Source organism: Nilaparvata lugens, chromosome 7 (genome assembly GCF_014356525.2).
Source record: "Nilaparvata lugens isolate BPH chromosome 7, ASM1435652v1, whole genome shotgun sequence".
Classification (NCBI taxonomy): Eukaryota; Metazoa; Arthropoda; class Insecta; order Hemiptera; family Delphacidae; genus Nilaparvata; species Nilaparvata lugens.
Window position 1 is genome coordinate 24940300 of NC_052510.1, and position 24816 is coordinate 24965115.

The window sequence follows — 24816 nt, forward strand, 5'->3', positions numbered from 1 at the left end:
TTACCTGATAAACAAGGATGTATACAGATTGTGTTCTGTATAGATATAAGGTTTTGGATTGCGGTTTGCTCATTGGTAGCTGATAAACTAGGAGGTGAATGGAGTTTGGGGGGATGCGTAACTTGAGCGACCTTTCCCCCATCCTCCCGGGATCATCCTTACTCCCGAAATTATCCCCTCGACGACATCCTCTCGACTACAAATACCCACGACTCCTTCGGTAGTCACACACTAACACAGTTCATCTTCGAAGGATACGTCTCAAGTGCTCTGGTTGAAATGGCTATCTTTTACAAGGTAATAATTTTTGTGAATATTTTTTTTATAATCATCTTACTCATTCAAACGCAAAGATTCCAGGTTCATGCTAGTAAAAACACTTTTCCAAAAGTAGGCTCTGAGAAACCATAGTAATTGGCTTGGAAGTTTTCTGTGTATTATAAATTCTCCAATTCTTATTGTAAGCATCTGATTTGATTTTTTTGAATAGAGCATTTCGATAATATTATCACTGAAAAAATATCTCATTTAAAACACTTGAAAGTTTCACTGAACTTGGAACAAGTCTAAAGTCTGAATCACCTTTATGTTGATTTAGTCCAATCTCACTACAATAATTAGCTATCCATAACGTCACCAAACATTTTCCTCAATCACGTATTCGTTTCATTAATCCAATTGCAAGTACCTCAATGATTGGTTTTATACTCGAAGCCTTCAGTTCATAAAAATCAATTCTCCATTCACAAATGTAAACGTGAAACACTCGCTTTTGAAGAAATTTTTAAATGAGTTCCAAAAATATCCTCGTACTAAAAATAAAAATATCCTCTTATCTTCTTGAGTCTGCAAAAAATATAGTTAAGTTGCGAGGTTGTCCAATTGGAAACAATATTGTGCCCGCTTGAACTCTACCATTCAACATATTTTTCAATCATTGGTCATCTGAAGAAAATTTTTAAATGGTAGCAATCCTTACCTGATAAACAAGGATGTATACAGATTGTGTTCTGTATAGATATAAGGTTTTGGATTGCGGTTTGCTCATTGGTAGCTGATAAACTAGGAGGTGAATGGAGTTTGGGGGGATGCGTAACTTGAGCGACCTTTCCCCCATCCTCCCGGGATCATCCTTACTCCCGAAATTATCCCCTCGACGACATCCTCTCGACTACAAATACCCACGACTCCTTCGGTAGTCACACACTAACACAGTTCATCTTCGAAGGATACGTCTCAAGTGCTCTGGTTGAAATGGCTATCTTTTACAAGGTAATAATTTTTGTGAATATTTTTTTTATAATCATCTTACTCATTCAAACGCAAAGATTCCAGGTTCATGCTAGTAAAAACACTTTTCCAAAAGTAGGCTCTGAGAAACCATAGTAATTGGCTTGGAAGTTTTCTGTGTATTATAAATTCTCCAATTCTTATTGTAAGCATCTGATTTGATTTTTTTGAATAGAGCATTTCGATAATATTATCACTGAAAAAATATCTCATTTAAAACACTTGAAAGTTTCACTGAACTTGGAACAAGTCTAAAGTCTGAATCACCTTTATGTTGTTGATTTAGTCCAATCTCACTACAATAATTAGCTATCCATAACGTCACCAAACATTTTCCTCAATCACGTATTCGTTTCATTAATCCAATTGCAAGTACCTCAATGATTGGTTTTATACTCGAAGCCTTCAGTTCATAAAAATCAATTCTCCATTCACAAATGTAAACGTAAAACACTCGCTTTTGAAGAAAATTTTTAAATGAGTTCCAAAAATATCCTCGTACTAAAAATAAAAATATCCTCTTATCTTCTTGAGTCTGCAAAAAATATAGTTAAGGTTGCGAGGTTGTCCAATTGGAAACAATATTGTGCCCGCTTGAACTCTACCATTCAACATATTTTTCAATCATTGGTCATCTGAAGAAAATTTTAATCCCATTTACAAAGGGACAATAGTGGAAGATCCCTCCCACACACTAACAACACCCTCATATTTCAAATAAGAGATTCATTTGTGGAATCACAAAACTTGAATGTTTATTTCTTTTGAATTATTGTTGAGAGAAAGATTGAGGAAATGGATTATTGAAGTGGAATTCTATGAAACTAATCTTTTGAGCCTGCAGCACAAAACTATTTGATAAACTACAAACTCCACACAGTAAATTATTGAATCCTATCTAGCAAAAAGAGATGATCCAATTGGATCGATAACGTCTATCGCTGACTATTCTAATACTATTCATTATTATTCAGTCACTTTCCTATAAAAAATTGAGAGCTGAAGTGAATTTATCAAGGATTGATATTCTACATAGATGAATAATGCATGACTAATTATTACCTTATCTTCATTTGTGAACTTTCAAGTTAAACAAATTGTAAGGATGAAATGTTTTATTGAGCTTATAGGGTAATGTATATACAGTAGTGTCTTTCTTTGCATACTTCTCGAAATATTGTATACTCAAAGGATATTGTAATATTTTGCTTTTCTTCGCAATCTTTTCAAGATTCAAAAGTACTGTGGAAGAATTCAAGACATTCAAAACATTCTCTTCGACTTGACCCACTGTTTATAGTGTTGGTGAGGAAAACTAGTGTACCGTGTAACATTACTGTCATTATTACTCGTAATCTTTTGACTTAATTCAGCTCAACTTATAAGACAGCCCTACTCAACAATCAATTATTATTAGCCTACGAAAGCTCTCATATTGAAAGGTCAATGAGCATGCGGATGATCCAAATATTGATGACATAACTATCAAGTAGAGTATTGTAACAGAATCGTGATCTGTTATTATTTTGTCAAGGAAAGGAGAGCCGCAAATTACCTTACTGCTCTGCTTGGGAATGAACTATAGAACTTGATTTAATGACGAGTCTGTAAATTATATCCTCTGCCGACTGGAGACGTTGACTCTCGTCCCTCGTCATCTGGCCAATGATCCCCATCCGATAATAAAAATAATCATTGAAAGAGGATTGAAGAAGGAAGATATTTTTATCACGTCTATCCTTCTTCTATTTCTGCTCCTCTTCACTAGAATATTTAAATTATAAATATGCTGGAACGATAACTGTACAGCCTACAGCCTGAGGCTGTAGCACATACTTTTGTCATATACTTTATGAGCAATTGAGACTCAGCTACTGGACTATTTTTTCAAATTAATTGATTAAATACTCTCTTATCCTCACCTAATACTCATCAACATTATTTTATAAGTTTTCTTTTCCTCTTCCAAAGTTCAAATAACGTTGATAGTTTGAGGAACCTCATTACAATAATAATTATCTCTCAATGTAGCCTGGATTCCACCATGAATTTTCAAAGCGAGCTTTTCACAATTATCAGATCCTTCTATATAGTCGGAAATCTGTTAGTCACATTTTTCGACGTTACATATTGTTTTCATTTCTCAGTATCTAATCAGGGAAAATACAATGACAAAACATTATTGGATCATATAAATAGAAATATCAATCTCAGTACCCTTTTTTGAATTATTTTATCAAAACATTTTTCGGACATTCATGCCATTTTCAAGTCAAATTTCGACTATTGATTATCAAATTAACTATAAATCATCCAGTCAGATTTTGACTTGCGAATGGCATGAATGTCCGAAACATGTTGTGATAAAATAATTGAAAAAAGGGTACTGAGATTTGTATTTCTATTTATATTACAAGTAGCCCTAAACAGAAAAGAGACAATTATTGGATCATTATGAAAATTAATGTTGAATCAAATTGAATTATTTTGTATGCTATCATTTGTAATGTGAGAATTTTTCAATGAGTTTCAGTTGTCTATATTTCAAATTTCAACTGTGATTAGGATTATGATAAATATATTATCTATTCAAAGCTTAACTATTTGTGCCAGGTTTTTAGAGGAAACACAATTTGAAACCCTTCACCAGTAACTTTCTTCCATGATTGATGACTACCAATATCATATCTATCTAATCTACTACCAATCCTATCATATACCAAGAATAATCTCACTATCAATCGTAATTCCTATTGAATGTGATTCATATTTTAGAAATTGGATATATTACAATTGGAATCAATAGTCTATTGTTTCAATTTTCAATTTGTTTGTCAATTAGTTCACAGAGCGATCTAGATTTCAACATATTAATACAAATCAGAGTTCACAACCTGTATGATTGTATGATTAGATATAATATCATTCCGAAAATTAACAGAGTTTCCATTATAATTCGTATACTAATAAAGCTGGCCACTATAATAATTTATAGTAGTCTAGCAAATAATAAGATCATAAACATTCAATACGAACATCTCACTTTGGTTGTTCCAGGGTCTCTCAGTCCTGCTGTGCTCTCTGGTGACAGTTCAAGCAGGATACCCAGCAATTCCTGGAGCAGGAGTATTACCGGGAGCAGGAGTATTACCAGGAGCACCAGTTCCTCCAGGACTTCCCGGCGCTCCCATTCCACCAGGATATCCTGATCCCAGTTCGGATTACTCCTTCAACTACCAGGTAGCAGATCCAGTCACAGGAGACACCAAGGATCAACAGGAAATTCGCAGAGGGGATGTTGTGGAAGGAAGGTACAGTCTGATCCAACCTGATGGATCTCTGAGGGAAGTGACCTACACCTCAACACCTCAAGCCGGCTTCAATGCTGTTGTTAAGACCACACCAGGCGTAGCTCCTCCCAATGGTCCTCTGGGTCCCTCAGGGGTTCCAGTTGCTCCAGCTTCGCTCATCAAGGGACCAGGCGCCTATGCGGTATCTCCTGTAGCAGGAGTTGCACCAGGCGCCTATGCAGTACCTCCTGTAGCACCAGTTGTTCCTGCTGCTGTCAAGCCAGTTATTCCTCCGGTTGCACCAGTTGTTCCACCAGTCAACCCCTACCTAGCCAACCCAGCTGCAACAGCCTACCCCAGAGTACCTGCTTACCCTTACGCAGGGGTTGGAGCACCAGGAGCATACCCAGGAGCATACCCAGGCGCTTATCCAGGAGCATACGCTGGTTATGCTGCTACTGGTTACCCCTACAATAACTATGCTACAGCTGGTTATCCTGGTGCTTACCCCTATGCTGGATATGGTGGAGCCTATCCTGGAGCCTATCCCTATGCCAGGCCAAATTATCCAGTGCCATACCATAAGAAATAGATAAGACTATAATCCAAACTATAAGTGAGAATATTGTATACAAGAAATATCTTAGCTCCAGCTCTTCTCAATACGTATATGTGTAATCTTTGCCCTATAGAAATATGTAAGAACTAATATCTTCCTACATCATTATAATGATGTATATCTAAGTGCAATACTTTCTAAAAGTTTCTGTATTCCAATAATTATATTGGAATCCATGACTTTCTTTCAATTGGGGAAATTGGTATTAAAATTTTCTCTTAAAAATTCTTCTTTGAAAAAACAAAAACTGAATAAGCGAATAATTTCACAAATTGTTCATTCTAGCCTTCATTCTGTTATTGAGTTGAGAAGCTTATATATTAGATATCCTGTTAAGGAACTCATTTCACGCAAAAGCTTCTTGAAAAATATTCTGCTAGAACTTCTCCAGTAGCAGTTTTCTCCATCAAGTTCATCATGAATACTTTATATTATTTCGTTCATTATCATACACTATTAGACTAATATTTTCTTCTACTGTCTCTCACTTATTTTTGTATATAAACTATTGATATAATTGTGATATTAAATGGATATAACACTAAATAATCTGAATTTTCACTTTTCAAATCTGATAATACCTTCTTAAATGTAGCAGTCTCAGCAGTAATCTGAGACTTCCATTTAATTTTTTTCACAAAAGAAAATGTGAGTTAGCTGTAAGATGGAGCTTTCCTATCACGAAACAGAATTTTTCTAATCCATTTGATGAAATAATATCATATTTATTTATCTCATATACTACAAGGTACAGAATGGATGGTGTCTTTCCAATCAAAAATTTTATACAAATAATTCCCCAGTCTCATCATTCTTCATTTCTCAAGCATCTCTCCATATATCGTAGCTCTGGAGAATAGCCAATAGAATGGAACTCTAAAAAATAAGCCATTACAATCAGATGAATTTGTTGGGGTTGAGAGGGTGGATTTTTGTAGTTCCAAGATGAGACTCAAAGACACAATTACTGCAAATTCCAAATCGACTACTGCCAAGTCATTACTTTTCAGTAAACTCTTCCTTTTGAAGCTTTGCTTCTCAAATTTCTAATTCTGAGATGTCTAGGAATTCATATAGCTTATTGTAGGCAATATTATTCCTCATTTATGACTTTGTTTTGTTAGATTCAGTCGAAGATTCGAAGTTCATGTAGAAAGGAGTTATCGTCTTGAATTATGTATTTAGAGATTTGGCAAATAAAGACGATGATCGAAGCTACAAAGTTTCGAAAAACTTCCTTCAATATAATGTGTTATTCCTTCTCTGATCGCAATACTATTTTGAACATGAGTCACATCAACAGAAAAATCGCAGAGAAAATTAGAAAATGAAAATAATCATTTTCCAATTGGCTGTAACTTTTAAACTTGTATTGAAATCAGAAAAACGATTTATGGGAGCGAAAAGAGGAAAAAATTCTCCACAACCTTGACTACTTCTTGTACTTGTAAGTGTTTCACAAGATACGCAACTTTGAATATGCGAGACTGTGAAAATGATTAACGTATCACAAATGTTTCGCATATTCAATGTTGCGTATCTTGTGAAACACTTACAAGTACAAGAAGTAGTCAAGGTTGTGGAGAATTTTTTCCTCTTTTCGCTCCCATAAATCGTTTTTCTGATTTCAATACAAGTTTAAAAGTTACAGCTAATTGAAAAATAATTATTTTCATTTTATCATTTTTTCTGCGATATTACTGTTATTCAAGAGTCTCTAAAACGAGTAAGGTACATGATAGAAAGTTGCGAATGGTCTCAAATGGAAGAAAATTATTTGCTCTATAAGCTGCGTTGCCTTAAATCCATCTTGCATGATTGTTTATTATCGCTGTCGATACTGTGAAAATGAGGAGAATATCATGCTATGATACATGATTCAGAATACAAATTTCAGCTATGATACATGTTTTTGAACCGCCTTGACGAACTGAGAAGAATGATCTGTGGTACGAGGAGATCTGATCATTCTTTCAATAGTAATAAGTGTTTAGAGTTTTGATCTTGACGTATCCTTATGACGTACCCCCCCCCCACCACTAGCAAATTAGCAAATACTAAAATTGAATGTTTCTAACGGGTGATTCTCATATAAAATAACCCTCGTGAGATGATTTCATTTTATTTTTGTTAGGAAGGCCTTGAAAAGGTATTATAATGAAAAATTTGTATTTTGGCTGTGGGACATGATTTTCTATTTTTGGGTGTATTCCCTCTCCCCCACTACTTTATTCGAAAACTCGTCAGGAACCCTGTTCAAAATTAATTGTTCTTTCACGTGATGTGTAGTTTTTTATCTATACTAGAAAAATATCCAATTTTTATAGGGTACAAGTGGTAGACTCGCATTATTTTGAAAACCCCTTAAAAAAGTACCCCTTTTTTGGAAATTCGTAGTTCCGGAACCATAATCAATGGTAGAATTCTAGGCGAACATTCAATTTATTGAAAAGTTTATTATCTTTCATTTTGAAGAGGATAATTTTTCTCCAAAAACTCGAAGTTTTCGAGATTAAATGGAAAAATTAAAAAAAGTCCGAGATTTTAGGGGTTTTTGGGGGTTTTGGGGGTGAAGCCGCACTCTGGCGTGTCAGAAAATTTCAGATTCCAATTTAGCGCCCCAAAATACATATAGAACCGTCGAGAAAAATTCTTTCGGGGCTGTTTCCTGAAAAACGACAATTTCACTGAACTATTATACGTTCGTTTGTGTTTAAAAACTGAGCAATAGGCTACAATGAACGAATGAATTTAATAAAGGCCTTTCAATCCATGTAAAAAGTCTACAAAAAGTCAAGAATAATGAAAGTTCAAGAGTAAATTGAATTTAGACTATTCTAATCAACATCCAACAACATTATAACTTTCCTATTTGAACAATGCTTATGGACCGGCAGGATTGCAGAAATTGTTAAAAGATAGAAAATTGATTATAGAAAAATTACAAATAAATCACTTCCATGTGATTTCCTATGCACAAAAAGCGAAATATTTTATTCAAATCCGATGTGAATTCGAATCTACACAAACAGTATTCACATTATTTTGTAAATGTGGAGATTTCGTAATCTGGATAATCAACAAGTAAGCTGAGGAGATAATTATTATGAATGTTTTGTGAGATGAGAGTTGAAGAAGAAATTGTCAATTAATATTTTCTGTCCCCACTAATAACACTTGACATTTTGAAGTGTGAGTCCCGGACTCCACCTTCACCTTGGACCTTGGCAACTTGTCGAGTCAGAATCTTGATTCCTGGATGTTCAATTCCAATTAGTTGACACTAATAAGTTTGGACAGGCGAGTTATTAAAACAGGATCGTGCGACAGTCATTGTGTCTGAAGAAGAGAAGAAAAAAGAAGACAGAGAATCTTGTCCAATGAAGAAGTGCTCTAGATTTGGGTGGGGTCGCCAACTAAGAGGAGACCTTCCTGAAGGACAATCGAGATCCGATCGGTTTAAATAGCGTTGCAAACCGAATCAGAGCAAGCAGTCTTCAGTTAAGAAGAGGCATCTACCCATCTATCCGAAATGGCTTTCATCCAGGTAAGGGTTCGGCTACTCTCTCGAAACTACATGTTCTCGTAAATTATACAATCAGTTTTCAGTTACGTTGAAATATTTAATTGAAATATTCTCTCCAATGCATAAATCTTGATATCTGGTTTTGATCATTCGATTCTTACCTTTTCAACATACAGATCACAGTACCTATTTGATCTAAGTCATTTTTTATACAATTTTGAATTACCCAAATAAATATATCTTAATTATTTATTGACTGATAAACTCTCAAATGGAAGTAAATTTGATAACAAAATCGCAATAATAATTGGAACACCTCTTCATACTATCTTTTTATTGATGATTCTTGTTTATTAAAATAATTTTTGATGGATATAAGACTCGATTCAAGTTCCAGAAGTATTTCAACGCATTTTAATAGATTATTATTGACATAGTTTTGATTATTGTGATCATTCAATATGAATAAGTCTCATGCACAATTAACAATTAATCCCATGGAGTAATTCCTGTATTGCCGATAATGTGAGTTACAAATGAGATTATGAATTTCTCAAAACTTTAAAGAATCTCAAATTCTTCAAGAATTGTATATCCTTTTCTATTGCTATGTAGGATTATTTCAATTTGCATTATTGCAATGTACTTTAATTGATGAGCTCGGTTAGATGAAACTCATAACAAAATTTTTAATGGTTTTATTGCCGTGAACAAATAAATGTTATTCACAAAATCATCGGGTGAACATTAAACATTCATTATAAACACAAACTGTATATCATTGTTGACAAATTCAACTCATACACCTACAATTGATGGAATATTTTATTAAATGTATTTTCTGAATTCAATATTATATTTTATATTACATCATTAATACATGAGGAATTTTGTATATTTCCTCCAATGCAGAAACTTGAACCTTAGAAATAATCAATAAGACTGTCATAAGATAATATGAAATAGCAGTACTGGTTCAGCGATGGTACTCGTCGGTAGACTGTAGGCCTACCGGCACCTCTCGGGACGAAAAAGTTTTGATTTTTTTGAATCTCTAACACTTTCTTGCTCTCAAATAGCTTCAAAACAGCTCTAAAATCCACCACCAATCGTAGCATTGCGTACCGGAACCTATATTGTTAGAAAAAAACAGGATTGCGAATTATTAAATAATATGATTCACTAGTGGTTCATGTTTATCAGTTTTTAGTGTCTGATTAGTATTGATTGTATTACGAAACCTCCTGTCAAAAATTTCAAACCAGAGAATAATTAATCATTATGCACTCTTCCTCATTAATCTTTTGAAAGTCACCGTCACTATAGTAACAAAGGAATATTGTTAACACCGTATCAATTCTAATTAAAAATGGATCAAGATTGTTTCTCCCAGTTCTGAACTATTTTAAATGAATAGAGTTCTTATCAATCAATATTTCTCAACTCCTTCCTTTTCAATAAATGAATGATTCGATAAAGCATGAATAATGCGTATTTTTTAGATTACTCTCTACGAGCTATGCATTCTTGATAAATGAAACTGACCAATATTTATCATATTGTTACATTCCACGGTAATAGCCTGGTTTTATGTTTTATGGTTTTATGTTAATTATTCTCGACTATTATAACGATTCTAGAGTCGATTGTTAAATTGCAATAAGCAATTCATAATTCCATTTCATTTATTTCATTCACTCAAACACAACATCAAGTAGACTATTGGTGTTAACAGGATTATCCCAAAACAGTCTATCTACCTAATTTTGATAATAAATGTGTTTATCTGAACACCTCTTATATTCGAATTCTTCTTCTTATTATTATTACTACTATTATAATTCTGTAATTAAATATATTTTAATTCATAATAATGAACGAGATAATTATTTGATCCAGGGTGTATGTGTTGTTGTTATGTATTAACATTATGATTGTCAATTGCCCATTGTTTTTGTAGCCTGAAAGTAAGTAAAATGAGTCAAGAATCTTAATCTTGTGTGCACAGTGAATAAAATACGGGAATTTGCAGTTTGCAACCATATATTATCTAAATATAAAGAAATAAGAATCTCAGTACCCTTTTTTGAAATATTTTATCACTACATGTTTCGGACATTTATGCCATTTTCAAGTGATAAATAAAACATAAATGTCCGAAACATGTAGTGATAAAATATTTCAAAAAAGGGTACTGAGATTCTTATTTCTTTATATTTATATCACAAGTAGCCCTATACAGAAAAGATATATTATCTAATTTGCAGTTAAATAATAATAAATAGCTTAGCAATCAGGTGGGATGATAATTTGATAGTGATTCATGGTGAACTCAATGATGGATTTATTGTTATGACATGAAATTTGTCAATGTATATTTCATAACTACTCTTATAACTCACCCTATCTATTTTTGGGTTATGTAGGGGAGGGGCTCTTATTGTCTCAACTTCGCCTAGAATGTGTAACCTATCACTCCTATCACCTCCAGTAATAAACATATATGTTCCACCAATGTTGCCATTGGTTTCACATTTGAAAGTGATTCATATCTGAAATACGTTTTAATAAGTTCCTAGATTTAATCAAATATAAAAAGTTTTGTTTGTTTGTTGCACACAGACCAGCGTCGTAGTGCTCGCCCTAGCAGTGTTGGGTCACGCTCAGTACCTATCCGCACCGCTGGCCGAGCCAAGCCGCGACTACGCCTTCGGCTACCAGGTGGCAGACCCTATCACCGGAGACGTCAAGAGCCAATCAGAGGTGAAGCAGGCCGGAGTTGTCCAGGGCGAATACAGCTTCATCCAGCCGGACGGCTCTCTGCGTCAGGTCACCTACGCTGCTGCCCCAGGAACAGGATTCAACGCTGTTGTCAAGACCATCCCCGGCGCTGCCCCACCCAACGAGCCTATCGTGAAGGCTGCCGTCGCTCCAGCTGCCTACCCGGCCATCGCTCGCGCTGCATACCCAGCAGCTGCATACCCGGCAGCCGCTTACCCCTACACTTCAGCTGCATACCCCTACCATCATGGTACCTACCCCTATGCCTACTCGGCCTACCCCTACGCCGCCTACCCAGGCTACAACAGGTTCTACTAGACCGCAACATCAACCCACGCGCAACCTCGAACACCCTCGCTAAAAGTTCCAAGAAAATTGTAACCTGAAGATAATCACATCCTTGGAGTGTGTTGTGATAAGAATGTTTCGACACTGAGAGCTGCATCAGGAAAAACATACTCTGTCCATTCCAATCAGCAAAGCTTGGTAAAAGCATTCAGTGTAAACCTATCTGTATGCAGCTTGTCAGATCTTAAAAAGTAGTCGAAACATTACATTACCACTACAACACACCATCATTAACAACTTGAAATACCATCATTGTAAGCTACTCAAGTACATCAATATGAAGATTTCAATAAGTGGTACTTGATACATCATTCTCATCCGTTTTGATGATTTTCTATTGTTAGTTTTTCAGCTGTATATTTTTAAAATGGATAAACGATGTGGTTAATTTTGTATTATAAACTGAGTTACTTGACTCCATTTCTCCCTGTTGACTGTGATGAAAGCCGTTGAATAAAATAATATCATTGGAATACTTGTTTCTTTCTAACTCACCTCTCATTTATTTGCACAGTTGAAGAATAGTTCATTTATTTATTTATTCATTTAATCATTCAGAATTACACAACTTACAGAAAAGTACCACAGGCTTATAAGCCCAAAACGGTTCCAATTCTAATTTATACAACAGTCCAAATGTAGCTAGGTTATGTGTCACTCAACATTCATCAATTACACACTCAATTTACAATTCAAGACACACAAAAATCATTTTTAAATTGAAAAAATACTTCTAAATTAAATCAATCACAATTAATTAGAAAATTCCAAACTTTGAAAGGAATAACTTTGATTGTTCGATAGGAATGATTTGTTTCTGAATGAGATTGATAATATAATCTGTTTCAATGAACTTTTTTCTCCACTTTCCCCTAAATGGAAAATGCTTCCTCTCAACAACGGAAGATTGGGCAACTTCTGGTTGTTATGGAACACTTCAATGGGTACTCGTTAATTTTGAATGGAATAGGAAATACATTTTCAGGTTGAGTTGCACAGATAGAAATTCAAAAAAGAGCATCAATCTGTTCTATTATTGCTTTCTACCTGATTCCACTCAACCTCAATAATATTGTTCTGATAATTGATAAATATGTTTATTAATATTATTATTATCGATATAATAAAAGTATTGTTTTAATAATTAATTATTATCATTAATATTATAGTAGGTATTGTTTTGGCAATCAATAAATATTTTTATTTTCACAAACTCTGTATAATTTATAATGGTGAATGTGAAACAGCTGCATCAAAGAAATTATCTCAAAAACATATGTTTAGGAAAACCATAGTTTTGAACTTCGTTTTCCTGATGCAGTTTTATCAATGCTGTATCGGCAATATGAAAACGGCAATATCTACAATATCGGCAATATCTACATGATAATAGTTATTCTCTACCATTTTTATTTAATTAAAATTTCAAAATTATTCAAGCCTTGATAAAATGATTGACTCACTGTACAGTCAGTCGAAAATTTTGATATTGAAATGAGGAGTAATTTGGCATGCTGAACAAAAAAGTAAGGTCCCATGCACCTTTTTGATATCATTTCTTCAAATGAAAAATGAGTTTTGTTGGTTGTCAAAACTCCCCCTGAAAGAGAACTATTCATTTTATCCTATCTTTCAGTAAAATAACAATGATTTCTGTATTGAATAACATCTATCTTGCCAACAAGAATCGAACTCTTTGTGAATTTAGATATGACCTAAACTTTGAAGTACTTTTGAAGTACTAATTGAAGTACTTTTTTCAGTTAGTTGATGAAATGATTATCAATAGAGAAAATGATTATAATTTCATCAATACAGAAATAGTTGAATGAATTGTCGATGTACTGAGTTCCTGATCAACAATAATTCAATATTGGTATTTATCCAATCATTATTTTTTTCAGAAGTTATTTCATTTGAATTAGAAAATATTTATAAGCTCCTGTCAATTTATCATTCGTAACAATGAATTCTTCAAAACATGAATTTAATCAAATAAAAAATTGTCCATACTTCTGTATTCATGTTCGCATGCTTTCCACTTGTGATGGATAGCCAAATATTGTGGAGTGAGCTGCACGGCGAATTGTAATCGAGGGCTCTGATTGGCTGAAAAGTTCAGCGTTCGGAGTGAGGTGAGGCGAGCAGTTAGAACAGAGGCAAGCGGCACGGCGAATGGTTTGGAGTACGGTACGGCGAATGATTAACAGCTGATTTTTAACATTATGAAACATATGCTCATGTTCGTTGAAAGGCAAGATGTTCGGAGGAATGCACGGTTTGCTGCGCGGTTCGAGGTTCGGTTCGGCATGTGTGGACGCACCTTTAGTTGTTACAGGACATTTATACAGATCACAGGCCAAAGCAACATAATAATCAATCTTCTTCTTCTTTTTCTTCTTCTTCTACTTCTTCTTCTTCTTCTTCTTCTACCTATATCTAAAAGGCTAAGCCCCGACAAACTGAAATCACACCACAGCCCAAACTACTTAGCCTAAAAACTTGAAATTTCGCACAATTGTTTATTGTAGCCTCAAAACATCCATTACAGAAGGATTTTCAGAAATCTGCCCCCCCCCCTGAGGGAGCTTGGCCCCCAAAATTTTCACTTTTTAACCGTATATTGCACAGCAAAGTCATGAGGAACTTTTTCGTTCAGGTACGAAAAAAATTAGATCTATGCAGAAAAATTTCGATCAGGAGCACAAGGGGGTTTCAGGAGAGGGCACTTTTCGAAAATGTTGATGTAAAATCACACTACAGCTCAAACTAATTGGCCTACAGACTTAAAACTTTGCACAAATATTCTTTAAACATGCTAGATGCGCACTAAGAACAGATTTTGAGATATTTTGCCTAGGATTTCAAAGGATGAAAAAGGATCCTATTAAGTAAGCTTATGGTAAGGTGAACTCCATATGGAACTGAGATAATTGACACATGATATTCTAACATATGTTGTAATCATTGGAAAGCTTAAAACAATTTCATCAATTGATCGAATTGATTTTGCGTTGATTGAGAGCACGAGCTTACCACGTGTTTGTCCATCCTTGTATGCTTGGCCAGTTCGGTTTGCGCCTTCTATCAGCTGTATATGGAGTCTCATACACTCCGATTAGAGCAGAGCACAAAGGTTTTCTTTGGTTAGGAGTTTGTTGATAATTCTTTTTTCAAATTCAAATTTTATTGCAATCAAAAATCACATTGAAAACTTTTTCAATAGACAACAAGATTACAGAAACAAATGTCAAACATATACCTACATTTATTTGTAGCATTAAATATAACTTAATATATATATATATTTTGTTAATATTTTGCGAATTAAAATTACGAGTTGATGAAAGATGCGGGTAATTCCTTATATTTGATCCAAATGGTCATTCATAATACAGTAGTTGGGGTCACTGCAATCAAAATTTTTTTATTCTGTACGGTAGCCAATAAATTCCATATATATTGATTGTCCATAATGTATCCAGTGTCCATAATGGAAGTAATTGAACTACTCAAAATTAATGGTATACTGGTTCCTCATAGATTTATAGTATTCCTGGTGATTGAGCCTGTCTTTTTCAGCGTTGTCTATTAATAATAAAGCTTAATTTAGAACTAGCTTACCCAGCGAACTTCGTACCGCCAATTTATCTCATGTTTCACTTGACTTTATTTGGTGAATCATGAAATTTATCTGACAATCAACATGTTCATTTACATCTCAATACGGACTTCCTATGTGCTTAGTCATACAGCATTCATTATTCCGAAAACATATTATTCTTCTCAATCAATTGGTAATAATATCTATATGTAAAGTTAACAATTGAAAAAAAGCTTATATCAGTGTTTCAAAGAAAAATATTCAATGTTTTCATAGCTGTAGATTGGTCCAGGAAATATGCGATGTACGATGAATCACACAGAATTCCATATTCTTTCCATTTTAGGATGAATATAAGCTAAGCTAAATTCAAAAAATTGTAAATTATTCTTTCATTCTTCAGTAATTAATGAATGCAATATGAATACTATACATATATACTATAGATATACTCTCTTTCATTAGGTGAATAATTTTTTCAACATTTTCCAGTTTCTCAATGATAGGGGAGTGATAATTATTTGTATAGGTCTTCTAAGGAACCATTATCAACAGCTGGTACCAATCAACTACACTTCAACTCCAAACTACCGTTTTAATACCAATACACAATAATTCATCACAGGGTGATATGTTTATTACAGCTGGTAACTTTAGATGCTAAATCATATTATCACAATATGATCTTGAATCATGATCATCTTTTCGTTCTTCAGTAGCTGCTCGGCAGAAAATTTCGAAAACATATGTCTGTAAAATTGATTAATAAATAATTATTAGCGGCTAATTTATTATTGGCAGATCATAAAAAATAAAAGTTTGCATGTACATTTGAGGTTAGAATTCTTTGTTTTTGTTCTAAATGAATCAATCGATCTAGGATCAATTGACAGTTCTTTGAATCGATACCTAAAGAATCAGCTGATTGCTCGACCAACCAGTATGAATTAAATTATAAATCTTACTCAAAAAATATATATTATATACACTAGGGAAGGCTTATGTAAATAGATAAGGACAACTATTATTGTTACACTATTTTTTATTGCAATCTAAAAAAGTATGAAAATCAAGAGTACACAAAACACACATAAAAAATTATATGTACATCATTTTATAGCATCATGTATCGAGATTTAATTATTAAAATACTTTTAGTCTATAATTTAATTTATTTATGTAACAAATTTCCATTTATCTTTGTATAACAAAGTTGGAGAAACCCTGAATCTGAAGTAACCAATTGCATTGAGTCTTACTAAGATTAGAAAGCCAATCAGAAGGAAGCTTATAAATCATTCAAGGAAGAGATGAAATTTTTCTGAAAATCATTCCTCTCTGGCTTGTGATCCCGATCTGTGAGGACACACATGGAGATTAGGGTTCTTACTTCCTATTAAATTTTAAAATCATCAAGCCAATCCCTTTGTTAAATGTGAAATATTTGTAATTAATGTTTGATTATTTGTGAACTCAGTGTTGCTAAAGAGTTCTTAATTGTAATCTGTTCCCATAAATATATTTTCAATACTGAAAGAAATTTATAAGAAATCTGGACCACACGCAAGCCCAGCAGAGATGAAAAGGACCTACATAATCAATTATTGGAAATAATTAATTCACTCTACAAGACCTTCAAGAGCATCATTACTGTAAGTGTTAGTTTTAATGAGCTCATTAGCCGGCCATTAATAGTGAATTGGGGAATTGATCAAAGCGCTATATAAATTAATTCAAGTTTAAAAAATTCGCAACGTGTTGAATGCTATCATAATAAAGTCTATAAGAACGTTTTATGAATTTACTTGATTTATGTAGGAAGCTTACTTCCTTGCACGGCACGAACTCATAAAACCCTGAGATTATTGAATTGTCATTTTTATTAATTATTATTTGCTCATTGATCAAAGTATGTCATGTTAAATCTACCGACCGAACAGGTTTTAAGTTGTAGAGTTCTGAATTGACTTGAATTCCATGTATCAGTATTAAATACAGATTTATAATTTTTAAAGCTCACAACTGTGAATGCTAATAAACCTCGTGATAATTGTTAAACTAATAAAGAATATATATATATATATTGGAATTATAAATATAAGAATATTTTATATATATTATTATTATATGGGAATATATTTTATGTTTTATGTCAGCATACAAAATCATAGAAGTTTTTATTATATCCTAACTCATCTCGTGATATACAGTTTGAGCTGTCTTGGTACCAAGAAATATTCGTCAGCAGCATATAAAATCAGTGAATCAATTAATATTGATCTTATTCAGAGCATTTATTACTTATCATCCTTTGATGATAGAAATACTACTCAGCCAGAAAGGTCTTACTGATAATTATCTTAATAAGTCTACAGTATATCATATAAGGATCCAGAGAACTTCAAGAACTGGCGTTGTAAGTTCCAAGGAATTTTAGAAGGGTAAGTTGGTGAATACCTGTATTCATGACAAGCGTTTTAAGAATCAACTAGAAAGATCATAGTTGGTTTTCATTATTCTCGATTGAATATATGGTTACTGTTAATCAGTCACCAATTATCTTTTTGACTTCCTTATTGGTATTCTTCAAGAACTTCACGAAAGCGGCGGTAAGAGTTGTTGATCACCAGTCAACCCTGTGGTGATTAATTATATTTGGAAAATTCATGCGTCTACCACTGAGCTAGAGCTGCGGTCTGAACCCAGCATATTTGTGAGCCGGACGGCCTTAACTTTTTTGCGAATTTATTTGCAAAATAGGGATTTTAGCAACTGCTCTTATAAATATCAAGAATACCGCATCACATGTGAAGGATTTGCAATTTACCATTTTACAACTTTCAAAGAGTTCATGTAGTACCTACTATTGTGTTTGAGACACTTCTGGCGCTATCATAGTTTCACCACTATTCTGTTCCACAATCCTATCTCTTGCAGTCGTTAACTATATCTATAATAATTATATAAAGTAAAGAGCTGGCTTATGCACGTAAGGGATAGGAAAATTATTTTTGACGCAACATCACGTCTGAACTACTGGTCTAATTAACTTGAAATTTTGCTTATAGATTCTTAATTAACCAAGGATGGTTATAGGCCTATTCTCAATTCTTCAAAATTTCATTACGTCAAGTTTTCATTTTGTCAAGTTTTAAAATAGATCCTTGCGTAGCACGGGTTCTTGCTTGTAGTTCATATACTTCGTTTTAAACAATCCAGGTATGAATGATATCAGTTTTGCAGAACTCAAATCAACTTTAAGTTGATGATTTGTGGGTTCATCATTGGTTGTTCTAGCTCTTTCCTATCAGGCTCTTGGACAATGTGTAAAGGGTGGGATCATGATACAATTTGATCATCTAGTCTATTATCAAGAGGCCTAATCCACAAGGAACAAAAAAATCCATGACCCAATCAACAAGGAACAAAACAAATCCATGCTGTGCTCTCTCTATGTCTCCGTCATTAAGGTACATACATGAGCGACACGATCACGCGCATTTTTCGTTACATCAGCTGATGCTAAGTTTATTATATCTGTATTCCTACAGAAACAGTAAGATACAGATATAATAAGCATAGCATCAGCTGATAAAAAGTGAAATGTGCGTGTTCGTGGCGTTGAAGTCTGTACGCACCTTTAAATCTCTTGATAATCAATGTCTATTAGAGAAAATATTTAAAAAATATTTGAGAATGTTACCTAAGTATCTGTTCACCAATAATCGAAAATAGAATCTCTAAGATCTCATTCAAGTGGATAATTTAGCATGAGCTAAATCTCATGCTATGATGTTGTTTATGAAATTGCAAACTGAGTGCACATGTGGAATACAAGATAATTTGTTGTATGAGTGCTTTCATTTGTATCAGTTCAGGGTATAGCATAATCTTGTTATTGATCTTATGATATTGGATTGTCTATGGTTTATTCAACCGAATCATTACCCTAACTATAATTCTTTGGCTGATAGAGATGCCCACAAAAGATTCAGGCTTGTGCGTGAATAAAGGAGAATATAACGATGGAGTAGTGAACCTACAGTTCCATGTGGGTCCCGAACCACCGGTAATTGATTTTTTTTCACTCAGTTTGGGCTATTGTATAAAAACACATTCTATTTTTTCAACTAAAAAGTCTGTTGTTCACCACCTTGGCTGAATAATGAAAGAAGTAATACAGACTTCACTAAAATTGAGAATATCAATCAATAGATCCACTCTCAAGATTTGAATATCATTCATAATACTTGATAATATTGGAATGGGAATGGTACAAGATTAACAGTATTGGTCTTGAATTGTTTTTCCAATTACAAATAATTTTATAGAAGAACTTATTTATAGAAATCGTGAAGATTGAGATGAGAAGACTTGAAAAAAGTGTGAGATCATTTCTGTAGTCTGATCATATTTCGGAACTTCAAAATGAATGGAACCACTGTTAACATAATAATTATTGTGGATTGATTTTATATTCGATCACTTAAGTTCCGTTGCTTGACTAGTCACATTTTAAACAGCTCAAACAGTGTTCTCATTCAATTCAAAATTTGACTGTTTGATGAAATGGAGGCAGTTGAGTTCATGTTCTATAAAGAACGAACTTGGGCTTTGATAAAGCTCAACGCTAAGACTTGATGTAAGACTTAGGTGTTCTGCTCTATATTAGATTGGATTGAAACTGGATAAGTCAGGTGCTTCACTCCATAGTGAGGTTAGAGTAAGCAAGAGTACTATAACAGTTAATGATACTCTTTCATTCAACAAAATATTTGGAGCTCGAATATTTCCATATCATCTTAGTCGATGAAAAATGATATTTTCGCTAGTGATAAAAATATATTGTGAATGCAAAGGAGAGCAACGAAAGTATAAAACCGGGATTCAAGAAACACAGTGATTTATTTACAAATGTAATTCATACAACACATTTTAGAATTTATTTCCTGGTAAGTATCACATATTAGCCTTCATTTTTTGATTCTTCAAATAATAAGTAGTATACTGGCCATAGTCCATTACATCTTTTGTCGGTTAAATTATACGGCTGCACTTGGTATCCACTCGATTCCACTGCATCCACTTCAAACAACACTTTCAAAGTCCAAGAACTCATTATTTGTTATCTGGTATTGATTCGTTTATAGAGAAGAGATATAGAAATAACATGAATAAACAGTAGGAATTAGGAAAAGTATACGTTTTTCTATAGACTTTAGTGTCAACTTATAGTCCACTAACTTTCATGGGATCAAGAAAATAATCTACAAAGAGAGACAGTTCAGAAGTAAAGTAAGAATTCAAGTGGAAACTCATCTGAATATAGTGTTAAGCGAAGAATAAAAATGTTGTTTGATAGTTTGTTGAAGACGTAGAACTAAGTAGTTTTTTAGATGGTAGAGTCTAGTAGTAAGGAGCGGCGGCATATGGGTATCCACGGTAAGCGTAAGGGTAGGAGGCGGCAACAGGGGCGGCAACTGGGGCCTTGTAAGCGGGGGCGGCGGGAGCAACAGGGGCGGAGGCGGCAGACTTGGAAACAACAGCGTTGAAGCCAGCGCCGGGGGCGGCTGTGTATTGGACGGTCCTCACTGAACCATCGGGCTCAACCAGGGAGTAGCTGCCTTCAACGACGTCTCCGTGCTTGCTCTCCTGTTGTTCCTGTCATTTGAAATAATGGATTAATCATTTTTGCTAACTATTCATTAGCTAACTTATTAGCATCTATTGGAGTATTTATTTGCTAACAAAGAACAAGAATAGCAATACAAAGTTGAGGAGGCGGGGGCGCCTCTGAAGGCAGGTATATTTGATGATGAGAAAATTGATAGTACTGGAATTGAGAAAAATGGAAAATGGACTCATGATGAGAGAAAATTGGAAAATGGAAGTTTTCTATGTAGAAAATAACATTCATTCAATTCTGGATAATGAGTAGCCCACATCAACGTTTAAAAGTTCTAGTTAAAATATAAAATCCAATGGATTTTTATCATATAGATTCAATCATAGTCCATTAGATGCAAAAAGTTTCCTAGAAACCAGGTCTTATCTGATTAAGAATATTTAATGAAAATAAGACAAAGTGTTTTCAAAAGAAGAACATTTTCCAGAGGGGAAACAAGCATCGTGGTGTAGAAAAATGGAATGAATTGAATGTCATGGTTACTCTTGTACTTGCTTACCAATATTATCAAGAATGTGTGCAAAAGGAATAGATTCGATTGAAACTGACGACATTAATCCAGATTCTAACACTACAATTCGGTGTTGAACTCTGCGAATAGACGTTCCTCTCTTTATGCTATACAACATTTTATAAAAAGATAAGCTAAATTAAGATATTGGGCCCATAACTCAATCATGGGAAAAATATTCTGTTATATTGTCTTTAAAACTTTTCTTTTTAATAGAAAAATTGTTCAAGTATTATTACACAGTGATTATCGATAATATCGTGGGCTGAATTCACTATGATGTAGAAAGAACAATACTGAAACCATCTCTATACCTAAACTCTAAGTGATCTCTCTAAGTGATCATTATCAAGTGTGATACAGTCATACAGTGGTTCGAATGAACTTATTTTGGAGTATGAGAAAACATGGAGGGATTCAAGTTGCGATTTGCTCATTCAGGAATTTGGATGAACGAGTAAAATTTCGATAGTAGTGTGAAACTACTATTCAAGTTGCAGTGAGCTAAGTAGAGTTTAGGTTGCATGGCTTTGTTGGATTATTTATTTTTAAGTTCAGGGTTTTCAATTTCGAGTATAGTGTTATGGATTGATTGAAGATTTAAGAGTGAAGGAGAAGGATTTTCTTGTCATAGAGTTAAGATTGATTGAAGATTTAAGAGTGAAATTACCTTGAAGTCACCAGTGACTGGGTCAGCAACTTGGTAGTTGAAGGCGTAGTCACGGCTTGGTTCAGCGACGGCGGGAGCGGCGTTGTAGTAACCTGGGTTGTAGTATCCCTGGTTGTAGTAACCTGGGTTGTAATAACCTGGGTTCTGGTAGTACTGGCCAGAAACGGCAACAGCTGCCAACAGCAGAGCGAAAACCTGCAAAACAAAATTATTTTCAACAAATGAAAACCAATGTTTTCAACAATTTCTTGCTCAAGATACCTAGTAAGAAATTTCATTTATTGTAGAAAACTGCAGAGAAAATATAAAGATAAGAAAAATTGATCATGATTGCATTAATATAAACAGAACCGGACAGATGTTCGATGCAAATTTGCATGTTGAGCTCACACTGCCAACAGATGTACAGAAGAGTTCAACTCTTCTAAATTGCGTTGTGTGAATAATTGCTCAATTGCCTAACAGAGATATTATCGATGGAATTGCAAAACTTTGTCGCCGTAAATTGAAGTGTTACCTCAAGTAAGGGTAGAGAATTTAGTTTTTGCTTATTAATAACCCTCATAGTGAGTTGGAGAGCATAAAAGCACATCCAAGAAACTCAGATGGGAGATTATTACTAATTTCATGTTAAATTCACAAGTAAAGATATAATGGGGGTTGATTTATTTTAGTAAGAGAATTATAAAAAATATTTATGTTATTTCACATTGCCCATTTTTATGAAGATTAAAATAGGAATTATAATTACAAAGAAACACTTCAAACTTACCTAAAGACTGAAGAAATGCTTTTAATATAATTATTTGAGATTTGAAAATTGGACATAGATGATAGGATTGAACATAAGTTCTGGATTTGCTGATAGGCATAGTCTAAATAGGATTGGAATAGTATTTGAGGAATTACAATTCAATAACTGAATTGTTTATGATGAGTAAGTAAGGTCTGTAGGTCAGTAGGTTTGTTACGTCTAAAAGCTATTCAACCTCTCACAAGTCATAATAGCTGATAACAAATATACCAGGCAAACCAAATTAAATAATCAGAATAATCTACATCAACAGAATTACAAACTTACAAACTATTTACTAGAAAATTCTGCTATTCAGTTACATTTGACCATTCAAAACATAAACTGATCTAATAAAAGCCAAGGAAAATCAGTTTTGTTTGAGAAGAAAGGAAATTTCATTCGGAAAAATCGTGTTCTGTTATATTGGTTGAAGATTCCAATCAAGAACATTAATAGTAAGCGAGGATAAATTACAAGAACAATAAATTTCTTTTTTTGTATCACAAGTTGTTGGAAAAATCTTGTTTGATACTAATCGAAAGGTGAGCCCTTATTGAATATTGCCATATTAGAGACTGATAATGAATATTGGACAATTTCAATCTAGAACTTTAGTGAAAAAACTGAGGAAAATTCGAAAACTCTATTCTGAGAATTGATAAATTTGGAAAACTCTTGTTGAAAACTCACCTGAGTGTAAGCCATTTCTGGAGATGAGTATGCGAAGGTAGCTCGGGATGCCACTGACTGTACAAATGACTGGAGCTCATCTGCTATTTGTAGTTGGCGCGGGTAGTGGCGACCTCGAACCTTACCGGCGACCCACCGGCCGGAGTCCCTTGTCTCACAGCTGAAAGGTCATTCCAGTGCTCTTCTTTGGCGTCAATATACTTTATATTTTTAAAATACATATATTATTATATACATTGGTGGAGGCTCCTGTCAACAACCAGAATACTTGCATATTTTCAGCACAAGTCGTCAAGAAGTTGCAAAGTGGGGGTTGAAGGAGGGAGGGACGTGTAAGGAATGAGGGGGAAGGTAGAAGGAGGATGATCTGCAGATAAATTTATGTTAGTGTTGATCTGTTTTTTCACCTTCAGAAAATTTCGCATTCCTCTTTCACCCTCCTTTATCCTTCTTCTTTCTGTCTTTTTCTTGATCGCAATGCTGGTGCTAATACTAGCTGGCTAATATGCAAATCGTGAGAGAATATAGATGATCTCTGGTAAGTGTTGTTGCGGATCCTATAACTCATTCATTCTGATCCGGGTCATTAGCATTGTGTGTAGATCACCAATCTATTTTTCCTTAAAGATCTAATTTTTTCCAGTCTCGTTATTCTATTCTTATCTTATTATTGAAATTAGTAATTGTGTTAAGTGATCTTCTACAATATACTATTTCTATTTTTTTAAATTAGCAACTGTGCAAAGTGATATGTGATTTGTGACCATATTCATTACTTAATCTCCATTGGTGAAATTCAATGTTCTGAAGATCCAGGGTTTCACCCTGGTTCCAGGTTCCAATGGAGTTTCACCCAATTCCCTGTGTTATTATCAATTTATATTAGAGGTTCAAGTTCATGGTAGTATTCTTAACAGTTTATGTTCACTCATTATCAATATCTCATAATCAGATTGAAGTAGATTTATAGTAGCCTTTTTAGTAGTTTATAGGATATCTTGAATG

At 33.9% G+C, this 24816-nt stretch overlaps 3 protein-coding genes across 4 annotated transcripts; 2 read left to right on the top strand and 1 right to left on the bottom strand.

The window, feature by feature from the left end:
- Positions 1-254: 254 nt before the first annotated feature.
- Positions 255-5745, top strand: LOC111057185 (cuticle protein 19.8). 2 transcript variants are annotated; one of them, XM_039432384.1, is made up of 2 exons: positions 255-297; positions 4348-5745. In XM_039432384.1, the coding sequence occupies exons 1-2, from the start codon at positions 280-282 to the stop codon at positions 5170-5172; spliced, it is 843 nt and encodes a 280-aa protein (XP_039288318.1). In that variant the 5' UTR covers positions 255-279; the 3' UTR covers positions 5173-5745. The 2 variants fall into 2 exon arrangements, with proteins under 2 accessions (XP_039288318.1, XP_022200318.1); XM_022344626.2 differs by lacking the exon at positions 255-297 and adding an exon at positions 1172-1272.
- A 2691-nt stretch (positions 5746-8436) lies between these two features.
- Positions 8437-12327, top strand: LOC111057187 (cuticle protein 7). The gene is made up of 2 exons (XM_022344627.2): positions 8437-8746; positions 11348-12327. Exons 1-2 carry the CDS (start codon positions 8732-8734, stop codon positions 11822-11824), a joined length of 492 nt encoding a protein of 163 aa, XP_022200319.2. The 5' UTR covers positions 8437-8731; the 3' UTR covers positions 11825-12327.
- An 8017-nt stretch (positions 12328-20344) lies between these two features.
- Positions 20345-24067, bottom strand: LOC111057184 (cuticle protein 7). Its single transcript, XM_022344625.2, has 3 exons — positions 23812-24067; positions 22326-22520; positions 20345-21119 (listed from the first exon to the last, which is right to left on the bottom strand). The coding sequence occupies exons 1-3, from the start codon at positions 23824-23826 to the stop codon at positions 20865-20867; spliced, it is 465 nt and encodes a 154-aa protein (XP_022200317.2). The 5' UTR covers positions 23827-24067; the 3' UTR covers positions 20345-20864.
- Positions 24068-24816: the final 749 nt, after the last annotated feature.

What these genes read in the sequence shown, in the direction of transcription:
- LOC111057184 (XM_022344625.2), bottom strand. An exon ending in CAGTCACTGGTGACTTCAAG is followed by an intron (nt 21,120 to 22,325) that starts GTAATTTCACTC and finishes TTCAAATGACAG; the next exon opens with GAACAACAGGAGAGCAAGCA.